Consider the following 14,024-nt stretch of genomic DNA (forward strand, 5'->3'; position numbering starts at 1 on the left):
GCTGTTGGTGATCTGTACACCTAAAAACCTGAAGCTCTCGACCCTTTCTACTTCGTTCCCATTGATGAAGACAGGGGCGTGTTCTCCACTACGCTTCCTGAAGTCGATGACAATCTCCTTCGTTTTGTTGACATTGAGGGAGAGATTATTGTCGTTGCACCAGTTCACCAGATTCTCTATCTCATCCCTGTACTCTGTCTCGTCATTGTTTGAAATCCGACCCACTACGGTGGTGTCATCAGCAAATTTGAAAATCAAGTTGGAGGGGAATTTGGCCACACAGTCATAGGTGTACAAGGAGTATAGTAGGGGGCTGTGGACACAGCCTTGTGGGGCACCGGTGTTGAGGATGATCGTGGAGGAGGTGTTGTTGTCTATCCTTACTGATTGTGGCCTGTGGTTAGAAAGTTCAGGAACCAGTCGCAGAGGGAGGAGCCGAGGCCAAGGCCACGGAGTTTGGAGATGAGTTTCGTAGGAATGACGGTGTTGAAGGCTGAGCTGTAGTCGATAAATAGGAGTCTGACATAGGTGTCTTTGTTATCTAGGTGTTCCAGGGTAGAGTGCAGGGCCAGGGAGATGGCGCCTGCTGTGGACCTGTTGCTGCGGTAGGCGAACTGTAGTGGATCAAGGCAATCCGGGAGGCTGGAGTTGATTCGTGCCATGACTAACCTTTCGAAGCACTTCATGATGATGGATGTCAGAGCCACTGGACGATAGTCATTAAGGCCATGCTGCTTGGCTTTTTTTTGGTACAGGGATGATGGTCGTCTCGAAGCAGATAGGGACCTCAGATTGTTGTAAAGAGAGGTTGAAGATGTCTGCGAATACCCCCGCCAGCTGATCCGCGCAAGACCCGAGTGCTCGTCCGGGTACCCCATCCGGGCCAGTGGCTTTCCGAGGGTTGACCTTCGAGAACGCTGCTGACGTCTGCAGTGGTGATCTCAGATACAAGTTCATCCGCGGCTTCTGGGGTGAAGGGCTCGCTCTCGCTGACCTCTTGCTCAAAGCGGGCATAGAATGCGTTGAGCTCATCAGGGAGGGCTGCGTTGGAGCCGACGATTTTACATGCCTTCATCTTGTAGCCCGTTATGTCTTGCAGACCTTGCCATAGACGGGAGGGATCCGTATGGCTAGCCTGGGACTCGAGCTTGGTCCGGGACTGTCTTTTGGCATCTTTGATGGATTTCTTTAGATCGTATCTGCCTTTCTTGTAGACGTCAGGGTGACTTGAACGCCTCAGACCTAGACTTCAGCAAGCAGTGAATATCCCTGTTCATCCGGGGTTTCCGGTTGGGAAACACGCGGATTTGCTTCTTTGGCAGACAGTCTCCGACACACTTACTAATGAGGTCAGTTACTGGAGTGGCGTACTCGTTCAGGCTGGTCGCAGAGTTTTTAAATACTGACCAGTCCACTGACTCGAACAGTCCCGTAGGAGACCATCCGATTCCTCAGACCAACAATGCACAACTTTCTTAGTCGGATTCTCCCGCTTCAGTTTTTGCTTATAAGCCGGGAGCAGGAGCACAGCCTTGTGGTCAGATTTGCCAAAGTGTGGGTGGGCGATAGAGCGGTCGGCATGTTTGATATTTGTGTAGCAGTGGTCCAGGATGTTTGGGCCTCTGGTGGAACAGGGACGTGTTGGTGGTAACTTGGTTGTACGCTCTTGAGCTTGGCCTGATTGAAGTCCCCAGCTACAATGAACAAGGCCTCAGGATGTTTCGTTTCAAGGCTATTTATGGTGGTGAATATTTTGTCCAGTGCAATTTTCACGTTCACATGGGGTGGGATGTAAACTGCCGTCAGGATAACGGAGCTGAACTCCCGCGGAAGGTAGTAGGGGCAGCATTTTAGCATCAGGTATTCTAGGTCCGGGGAGCAGAAACTCGCCAGTGTTGCTACATCTCGGCACCAGGAGGTGTTGATTAGGAGGCAGATCCCACCTCCCCGAGCCTTGCCTGAGGCCGCCGTACGGTCCATTCAGTGGATTGAGAAGCCCTCTGGTTGTAGTGCACAGTCCGATGAAGCAGGAGTGAGCCATGTCTCCGTGAAACAGAGCACACAGCAGGCCCTTAGTTCTCTTTGAAAAGTGAGTCTGGCTTTAAGTTCGTCCAGCTTGTTTTCTGGAGATTGGACATTAGCTGGGAGTGAGCTGGGCAGAGGGGCTTTGGGGCCGCGTTGTTTCACTCTCACCTGCAGACCTGCACGTTTCCCACACTTCCTGGAGTGACGGCTTCTTTTCGAGCCTGGGAGACGGCGAGAGTGTGCAGTGTTCAGGGAATAGTTGTGTCCAATGAGGTTTATCATAGATTTTACAATGCAGTTATTTACTCTGGTTGGTGTGTGGATGGAGGATTTGGTGCCTTGCTTGCGGTTCCTGCGTCGGTAGGTGGGTCTGCGCGGACTCCAAAACTGCACACAATGCTCCAGGTGTGGCCTCACCAATGTCCTACACAATTGCAGGAAAACATTTCTATTCCTCTCCTCAAATCCTCTCGCTATGAAAGCCAACATACCATGTGCCTTCTTTACTGCCTGCTGTACCTGCACGCTTACTTTCAGCGGCTGATGCACGAGGACACCAAGGTCTCGCTGAGTAGCCACCCATCTCAATTTACACCCATTCAAATAATAATCTGCCTTCCTATTTTTACGACCGAAATGGATAACCTCACATTTATCCACATTATACTGCATCTGCCGTGCATGTGCCCACTCACTCAGCCTGTACAAATCCCGCTGAAGCATCTTTGCATCCTCCTCACAGCTCACCCTCCCACCCAACTTTGTATCATCTGCAAATTTGGAGATAATACATTAAGTTCCTTCGTCCAAGTCATTAATATATAATGTGAACAGTTGGGGTCCGAGAACAGATCTAGTCACTAGTCACTGCCTGCCAATCGGACAAAGACAAATTTATTCCAACTCTTTGCCTCCTGTCTGCTAACCAGCTTTCTATCCGTCTCAAGGCACTACCCGTGATCCCAGGTGCTTTAACTTTACATATTAATCTGCTATGTGAGACCTTGTCGAAAGCCTTCTGAAAGTCGAAATAAGCAAAATATTTCCTGGTCAACTCTACTATTTACATCTCCAAAGGATTCTAGAAGATTTGTCAAGCATATTTTCCTTTCATAAATCCATGCTGACTTCATGGAGGTCGACCGAATGCACAAGGCGCTGATGAGGAAGCAGCAGGCAAACGAGCCGCCGAAGGCGATGGTGGTGCATCTTCACCGGTTCCTGGATAAGGAAAAGATATTGAGATGGGCGAGGCGGACGAGGAGGTGGACCTGGGAAGGGAACGAGCCCAGGACCTGGGCTCGAACCTGGCGAAGAGGAGGGCCGGGTTTAATCAGGTGAAGGCTCTTTAAGAAGGGGGTGAAGTTCGGGATGTCGTACCCGGCCCACCTCTGGGTGACCTTTAACAGCCGAGAACATTATTTCGGAATGCCAGAGCAGGCGATTAATATTTTAAGAGACAATAGACTGGCAGCAGGAGGATATCACCGATCTTTGGAGGAGGTGTGAGGAGATGTTTGTTTTTTCTGTCTTTTCATTTGATGGTTGGTGGAGAACTTTTCTCCTGCCAGATGTTTTGTTGGGTTTGATGGCGGGATGCTTGGGGGGGGGGTCGACGACGTTGCGGGTGAGTGCACCTTTTTTCTGTTTCTTTGTTTTGTGTTTCATGGAGGTATGCGAACGGGGGGGGGAGGAGGGGGGATCAGTGGGGGGTAGGAAGCTGAGGCCTCGGGCTCGGAGCCACCAAAAGCGGGGGTGCGGGGGTGCGGGGGTGCAGGGGTGCAGGTGAGCAACCTGGCAGAATTCCTTAGGTTGGAAAAAAATCAAGTTTGTCTTGAGAGGGTCTGTCTATGGGTTTGCCCAGAGGTGGAAGCCGTTCATCGACTTCTCCAGGGAGGATTGAGGTGTAAAAGGGGAAGAAGATTACAATTGCATAAAGAAGGTGAAGTGGATGTAAATCAGTGAAGGAGCTAATAACGGAGAATCTACCAGAGACCAAGAAGTAGAATTTAACACATTAATTTAACAATCGTTTACTTAAAACTTTGATCTTAGATATCTACATCAGCCTGCTCATTAGGCAGGTTCATCTCTGACCTAGAAAACAATGGGTGCAATGTTACAGAACATGAGCACAATGTAGACTGACAAATCTGTGCAGTACCAGGGGCGGTGCAGTGGTTAGCACTACTGTCTCACGCTGCCACTCCATGTGGAGTTTGCACATTCTCCCCGTGTCTGCGTGGGTCTCACCCCACAGCCCAGAGATGTGCAGGGTAGATGGATTGGCCATGTTAAAATTGCCCCTTAATTAAAAAAAAATAACAATTGGGCACTCTAAATTTATATTTAAAAAGTCTGTGCAGTACTGATGAAGATTTGCATTGTTCACGTGCTAGCTTTCAGATATCTTTTCAATTATAAACCCCGTATCACTATTCAAAGAGTGGGGAGTTATTCTTGACCCATCCCTGAACCAACATCACTCAAAACAGATTTTAGTTATTTTTCTCAGTCGCTCGTCTGTGGGTCTGGGTGGGAAAATTATTGTGCCACATTTATCTACAAAGCTGCACTAAAGGTGCTTCAAAACTAAACCGTTAGCTCGAAATTAATTTAGGACATCAGAGAACACAAAAGATCCTGTGTAAAGGCAAATTTGTTTCTTTTTTCTTAATACTGCCATAGATTAATGGCAGTGATCTAAAAACTATAGCAATGAAACATCAAAGCCTAACTGATACATCAGCAGTTTTACGTTATATTCCAGTTCAGTTAAAACATGTCCATTATCTGATTAGCGCATCAGCAAATCTCATATGCAATGGCAGTTTTTCCGTGCTACAGGATAGACAGTCTAACCTGATTCTTTTCTTCTCTTTAATGCTAACAGGCAACTCCCGCAATGGCCCAATCGACTGTTCAATGTCATCTGAACCGGCTCTTATGTAAGGTAGTGAAGAAAATAAGTGGCCGGTGATGGTCGATTTCCGTTTGTCTGTCGAAGGCTTGAGTGAAGACTTTTTAAGCAGCGACCGATAACTCGGCAATTCTTGCAAGAATGGGTTGACAGTGAGAAAGAAACCTACAATGAAGGAAAAGAATAGGCGGTAGAAATGAAATAAAGCAAGAGAAACAATTTATACGTACTATCCTCTCCTCAATGTGCCCCAAAGAGAAAGCTTATGGAGGTGCCACACACGATTCGGATTCTTCCAAACCTGAATTGGAAACGGCATTCACCTCCTTCCTGACTTCGGCACTGAACCAAAATCTTTCTGCAATTATCTTGGAGAGAAATGCCCTTCGAGAAACTTCACCAATTCATTGTCGGTCTCATCTCCCAGCTTCCCTGGATGGACTACGTTTCGCAGTGGCCCTACCAAACTGAGAAATGTTGCAACCTTTAAATCACCCAGTGTTTCACTGGCTAGGAGATAACGTTGAAATCTCTCTTCATTCGAGTTCCAAATCTCACCGTCTTGGCCAAATGCATCCATGGTGGCCGTTTTCCCCACCATTCGGACACCAGTTCTCAGGGTCTATACCTCAACCAATCTTCATCCCCTCCGTTTTTTATATAAATGATTGCCTCTCATTCAGAAACACGTTTCACCAGTGATGACAGCTCTCTCGCATTTCACCTGTCAGTGAGTTTTTACAGTGAGTATCAAGAAGCTATTTCATCATATGGGTGAGTAGATGGAAAAACCAAGAAATTCATATCAGAGCCAAGCCAAATGCTTTCTACCCCAAGCTCTGCAAGATGGATTTCCAGCAATGTTCACTGGATTGCAATCAGGATGTGTTTCACCAGTCTGGGTACATAGAGAACAACTTATACATCTGGCACAGTCCAGGTGAAAGTGAATTTGTATGGTTGAATACTAACCGATATTAGAATAAGCCAAATTTTGCAGTCGGTAGTGCAGCAAACTGACCTCAAAGAAAGATGTCCACAGAAATCTAGAGATTTCTATGGTGGCTTTTGATCTGGCGTTAAATGAAGGGGAACTCCAGGGGTTTAGTAGCAGTTTTGCCAGGAAGCAGTGCAAACACCCAATCACACTGAAGTATCTTCACAGAGAGGGAACCAGGAAAATTAAAAGCACTGAATCTTATCACTTACCATTTAAAATTTTGAGATCCTGAAATAAATCGTGACTGGATTAAGATAGAAGCTAAATTAATAAACTTCAAAACATTTTAAAATATAGAATATTTGCATAATGGAGAAATTTGACATTCCCAATATAAAATGAGCCTTTCAGGGGCAATAACTTTGTTTGGCAGCAAATAAAACTGATCACACCATTGAAACTTCACTGACACTCGAACAGGCAGATCACATTTATGCTTCGCTTAGTGGATATGGAAACGTACAACACATCACTCTGATCAGTGGATATGGAAACGTACAACACATCACTCTAATCAGTGGATATGGAAACGTACAGCACATCACTCTGATCAGTGGATATGGAAACGTACAACACATCACTCTGATCAGTGGATATGGAAACGTACAACACATCACTCTGATCAGTGGCTATGGAAACGTACAACACATCACTCTGATCAGTGGATATGGAAACGTACAGCACATCACTCCACTCAGTGGATATGGAAACGTACAGCACATCACTCTGATCAGTGGATATGGAAACGTACAGCACATCACTCTGATCAGTGGATATGGAAACGTACAGCACATCACTCTACTCAGTGGATATGGAAACGTACAGCACATCACTCTAATCAGTGGATATGGAAACGTACAACACATCACTCTGATCAGTGGATATGGAAACGTACAGCACATCACTCTAATCAGTGGATATGGAAACGTACAACACATCACTCTGATCAGTGGATATGGAAACGTACAGCACATCACTCTAATCAGTGGATATGGAAACGTACAACACATCGTTCTAATCAGTGGATATGGAAACGTACAGCACATCACTCTGATCAGTGGATATGGAAACGTACAGCACATCACTCTGATCAGTGGATAAGGAAACGTACAGCACATCACTCTGATCAGTGGATATGGAAACGTACAGCACATCACTCTAATCAGTGGATATGGAAACGTACAACACATCACTCTGATCAGTGGATATGGAAACGGACAGCACATCACTCTGATCAGTGGATATGGAAACGTACAGCACATCACTCTGATCAGTGGATATGGAAATGTACAACACATCACTCTGATCAGTGGATATGGAAACGGACAACACATCACTCTAATCAGTGGATATGGAAACGTACAACACATCACTCTGATCAGTGGATATGGAAACGTAAAGCACATCACTCTGATCAGTGGATATGGAAACGTACAACACATCACTCTGATCAGTGGATATGGAAACGTACAGCACATCACTCCACTCAGTAGATATGGAAACGTACAGCACATCACTCTAATCAGTGGATATGGAAACATACAACAGATCACTCTAATCAGTGGATATGGAAACGTACAACACATCACTCTGATCAGTGGATATGGAAACGTACAGCACATCACTCTGATCAGTGGATATGGAAACGTACAACACATCACTCTGATCAGTGGATATGGAAACGTACAGCACATCACTCTAATCAGTGGATATGGAAACGTACAGCACATCACTCTAATCAGTGGATATGGAAACGTACAGCACATCACTCTGATCAGTGGATATGGAAACGTACAGCACATCACTCTGATCAGTGGATACGGAAACGTACAACACATCACTCTAATTAGTGGATATGGAAACGTACAGCACATCACTCTGATCATGGGTATGGAAACGTACAACACATCACTCTAATTAGTGGATATGGAAACGTACAGCACATCATTCTAATCAGTGGATATGGAAACGTACAGCACATCACTCTAATCAGTGGATATGGAAACGTACAGCACATCACTCTGATCAGTGGATATGGAAACGTACAACACATCACTCTAATCAGTGGATATGGAAACGTACAACACATCACTCTAATCAGTGGATATGGAAACGTACAGCACATCACTCCACTCAGTGGATATGGAAACGTACAACACATCACTCTGATCAGTGGATATGGAAACGTACAGCACATCACTCTGATCAGTGGACATGGAAACGTACAGCACATCACTCTGATCAGTGGATATGGAAACGTACAACACATCACTCTAATCAGTGGATATGGAAATGTACAACACATCACTCTAATCAGTGGATATGGAAACGTACAGCACATCACTCTAATCAGTGGATATGGAAACGTACAACACATCACTCTAATCAGTGGATATGGAAACGTACAGCACTGAGAACGTACAGCACATCACTCTAATCAGTGGATATGGAAACGTACAGCACATCACTCCACTCAGTGGATATGGAAACGTACAACACATCACTCTGATCAGTGGATATGGAAACGTACAGCACATCACTCTAATCAGTGGATATGGAAACGTACAGCACATCACTCTAATCAGTGGATATGGAAACGTACAGCACATCACTCTGATCAGTGGATATGGAAACGTACAGCACATCACTCTGATCAGTGGATACGGAAACGTACAACACATCACTCTAATTAGTGGATATGGAAACGTACAGCACATCACTCTGATCATGGGTATGGAAACGTACAACACATCACTCTAATTAGTGGATATGGAAACGTACAGCACATCATTCTAATCAGTGGATATGGAAACGTACAGCACATCACTCTAATCAGTGGATATGGAAACGTACAGCACATCACTCTGATCAGTGGATATGGAAACGTACAACACATCACTCTAATCAGTGGATATGGAAACGTACAACACATCACTCTAATCAGTGGATATGGAAACGTACAGCACATCACTCCACTCAGTGGATATGGAAACGTACAACACATCACTCTGATCAGTGGATATGGAAACGTACAGCACATCACTCTGATCAGTGGACATGGAAACGTACAGCACATCACTCTGATCAGTGGATATGGAAACGTACAACACATCACTCTAATCAGTGGATATGGAAATGTACAACACATCACTCTAATCAGTGGATATGGAAACGTACAGCACATCACTCTAATCAGTGGATATGGATACGTACAACACATCACTCTAATCAGTGGATATGGAAACGTACAGCACTGAGAACGTACAGCACATCACTCTAATCAGTGGATATGGAAACGTACAGCACATCACTCCACTCAGTGGATATGGAAACGTACAGCACATCACTCTAATCAGTGGATATGGAAACATACAACAGATCACTCTAATCAGTGGATATGGAAACGTACAGCACATCACTCTAATCAGTGGATATGGAAACGTACAGCACATCAATCTAATCAGTGGATATGGAAACGTACAGCACATCACTCTAATCAGTGGATATGGAAACGTACAGCACATCACTCTGTTCAGTGGATATGGAAACGTACAGCACATCACTCTGATCAGTGGATATGGAAACGTACAGCACATCACTCTGATCAGTGGATATGGAAACGTACAGCACATCAGTCTGATCAGTGGATATGGAAACGTACAGCACATCACTCTAATCAGTGGATATGGAAACGTACAGCACATCACTCTGATCAGTGGATATGGAAACGTACAGCACATCACTTTGATCAGTGGATATGGAAACGTATAGCACATCACTCTGATCAGTGGATATGGAAACATACAACACATCACTCTGATCAGTGGATATGGAAACGTACAGCACATCACTCTGATCAGTGGATATGGAAACGTACAACACATCACTCTGATCAGTGGATATGGAAACGTACAGCACATCACTCTGATCAGTGGATATGGAAACGTACAGCACATCACTCTGATCAGTGGATATGGAAACGTACAGCACATCACTCTAATTAGTGGATATGAAAACGTACAACACATCACTCTGATCAGTGGATATGGAAACGTACAGCACATCACTCTGATCAGTGGATATGGAAACGTACAGCACATCACTCTGATCAGTGGATATGGAAACGTACAGCACATCACTCTGATCAGTGGATATGGAAACGTACAACACATCACTCTAATCAGTGGTATGGAAACGTACAACACATCACTCTGATCAGTGGATATGGAAACGTACAGCACATCACTCTGATCAGTGGATATGGAAACGTACAACACATCACTCTGATCAGTGGATATGGAAACGTACAGCACATCACTCTAATCAGTGGATATGGAAACGTACAGCACATCACTCTAATCAGTGGATATGGAAACGTACAGCACATCACTCTGATCAGTGGATATGGAAACGTACAGCACATCACTCTGATCAGTGGATACGGAAACGTACAACACATCACTCTAATTAGTGGATATGGAAACGTACAGCACATCACTCTGATCATGGGTATGGAAACGTACAACACATCACTCTAATTAGTGGATATGGAAACGTACAGCACATCATTCTAATCAGTGGATATGGAAACGTACAGCACATCACTCTAATCAGTGGATATGGAAACGTACAGCACATCACTCTGATCAGTGGATATGGAAACGTACAACACATCACTCTAATCAGTGGATATGGAAACGTACAACACATCACTCTAATCAGTGGATATGGAAACGTACAGCACATCACTCCACTCAGTGGATATGGAAACGTACAACACATCACTCTGATCAGTGGATATGGAAACGTACAGCACATCACTCTGATCAGTGGACATGGAAACGTACAGCACATCACTCTGATCAGTGGATATGGAAACGTACAGCACATCACTCTGATCAGTGGATACGGAAACGTACAACACATCACTCTAATTAGTGGATATGGAAACGTACAGCACATCACTCTGATCATGGGTATGGAAACGTACAACACATCACTCTAATTAGTGGATATGGAAACGTACAGCACATCATTCTAATCAGTGGATATGGAAACGTACAGCACATCACTCTAATCAGTGGATATGGAAACGTACAGCACATCACTCTGATCAGTGGATATGGAAACGTACAACACATCACTCTAATCAGTGGATATGGAAACGTACAACACATCACTCTAATCAGTGGATATGGAAACGTACAGCACATCACTCCACTCAGTGGATATGGAAACGTACAACACATCACTCTGATCAGTGGATATGGAAACGTACAGCACATCACTCTGATCAGTGGACATGGAAACGTACAGCACATCACTCTGATCAGTGGATATGGAAACGTACAACACATCACTCTAATCAGTGGATATGGAAATGTACAACACATCACTCTAATCAGTGGATATGGAAACGTACAGCACATCACTCTAATCAGTGGATATGGAAACGTACAACACATCACTCTAATCAGTGGATATGGAAACGTACAGCACTGAGAACGTACAGCACATCACTCTAATCAGTGGAAATGGAAACGTACAGCACATCACTCCACTCAGTGGATATGGAAACGTACAACACATCACTCTGATCAGTGGATATGGAAACGTACAGCACATCACTCTAATCAGTGGATATGGAAACGTACAGCACATCACTCTAATCAGTGGATATGGAAACGTACAGCACATCACTCTGATCAGTGGATATGGAAACGTACAGCACATCACTCTGATCAGTGGATACGGAAACGTACAACACATCACTCTAATTAGTGGATATGGAAACGTACAGCACATCACTCTGATCATGGGTATGGAAACGTACAACACATCACTCTAATTAGTGGATATGGAAACGTACAGCACATCATTCTAATCAGTGGATATGGAAACGTACAGCACATCACTCTAATCAGTGGATATGGAAACGTACAGCACATCACTCTGATCAGTGGATATGGAAACGTACAACACATCACTCTAATCAGTGGATATGGAAACGTACAACACATCACTCTAATCAGTGGATATGGAAACGTACAGCACATCACTCCACTCAGTGGATATGGAAACGTACAACACATCACTCTGATCAGTGGATATGGAAACGTACAGCACATCACTCTGATCAGTGGACATGGAAACGTACAGCACATCACTCTGATCAGTGGATATGGAAACGTACAACACATCACTCTAATCAGTGGATATGGAAATGTACAACACATCACTCTAATCAGTGGATATGGAAACGTACAGCACATCACTCTAATCAGTGGATATGGATACGTACAACACATCACTCTAATCAGTGGATATGGAAACGTACAGCACTGAGAACGTACAGCACATCACTCTAATCAGTGGATATGGAAACGTACAGCACATCACTCCACTCAGTGGATATGGAAACGTACAGCACATCACTCTAATCAGTGGATATGGAAACATACAACAGATCACTCTAATCAGTGGATATGGAAACGTACAGCACATCACTCTAATCAGTGGATATGGAAACGTACAGCACATCAATCTAATCAGTGGATATGGAAACGTACAGCACATCACTCTAATCAGTGGATATGGAAACGTACAGCACATCACTCTGTTCAGTGGATATGGAAACGTACAGCACATCACTCTGATCAGTGGATATGGAAACGTACAGCACATCACTCTGATCAGTGGATATGGAAACGTACAGCACATCAGTCTGATCAGTGGATATGGAAACGTACAGCACATCACTCTAATCAGTGGATATGGAAACGTACAGCACATCACTCTGATCAGTGGATATGGAAACGTACAGCACATCACTTTGATCAGTGGATATGGAAACGTATAGCACATCACTCTGATCAGTGGATATGGAAACATACAACACATCACTCTGATCAGTGGATATGGAAACGTACAGCACATCACTCTGATCAGTGGATATGGAAACGTACAACACATCACTCTGATCAGTGGATATGGAAACGTACAGCACATCACTCTGATCAGTGGATATGGAAACGTACAGCACATCACTCTGATCAGTGGATATGGAAACGTACAGCACATCACTCTAATTAGTGGATATGAAAACGTACAACACATCACTCTGATCAGTGGATATGGAAACGTACAGCACATCACTCTGATCAGTGGATATGGAAACGTACAACACATCACTCTAATCAGTGGTATGGAAACGTACAACACATCACTCTGATCAGTGGATATGGAAACGTACAGCACATCACTCTGATCAGTGGATATGGAAACGTACAACACATCACTCTGATCAGTGGATATGGAAACGTACAGCACATCACTCTAATCAGTGGATATGGAAACGTACAGCACATCACTCTAATCAGTGGATATGGAAACGTACAGCACATCACTCTGATCAGTGGATATGGAAACGTACAGCACATCACTCTGATCAGTGGATACGGAAACGTACAACACATCACTCTAATTAGTGGATATGGAAACGTACAGCACATCACTCTGATCATGGGTATGGAAACGTACAACACATCACTCTAATTAGTGGATATGGAAACGTACAGCACATCATTCTAATCAGTGGATATGGAAACGTACAGCACATCACTCTAATCAGTGGATATGGAAACGTACAGCACATCACTCTGATCAGTGGATATGGAAACGTACAACACATCACTCTAATCAGTGGATATGGAAACGTACAACACATCACTCTAATCAGTGGATATGGAAACGTACAGCACATCACTCCACTCAGTGGATATGGAAACGTACAACACATCACTCTGATCAGTGGATATGGAAACGTACAGCACATCACTCTGATCAGTGGACATGGAAACGTACAGCACATCACTCTGATCAGTGGATATGGAAACGTACAGCACATCACTCTGATCAGTGGATACGGAAACGTACAACACATCACTCTAATTAGTGGATATGGAAACGTACAGCACATCACTCTGATCATGGGTATGGAAACGTACAACACATCACTCTAATTAGTGGATATGGAAACGTACAGCACATCATTCTAATCAGTGGATATGGAAACGTACA

The 14,024-nt window shown here is 44.3% G+C and overlaps 1 protein-coding gene across 2 annotated transcripts in view; it reads right to left on the reverse strand.

Moving 5' to 3' along the window:
- The window catches only part of LOC140394525 (transmembrane channel-like protein 7), an 84,460-nt gene that overhangs the window by 50,299 nt on the left and 20,137 nt on the right, over positions 1 to 14,024 (reverse strand). For both annotated transcript variants that reach the window (XR_011935896.1, XM_072481872.1), the window contains exon 2: positions 4,888 to 5,110. Coding sequence is in view for 1 of the 2 variants with exons in the window: in XM_072481872.1 (XP_072337973.1) it covers positions 4,888 to 5,110 (223 nt within the window). In the remaining variant the exon portion in view is untranslated. The remainder of the gene's footprint in view (positions 1 to 4,887; positions 5,111 to 14,024) is intronic.

This window comes from Scyliorhinus torazame, chromosome 17 (assembly GCF_047496885.1).
Source record: "Scyliorhinus torazame isolate Kashiwa2021f chromosome 17, sScyTor2.1, whole genome shotgun sequence".
NCBI lineage: Eukaryota > Metazoa > Chordata > Chondrichthyes > Carcharhiniformes > Scyliorhinidae > Scyliorhinus > Scyliorhinus torazame.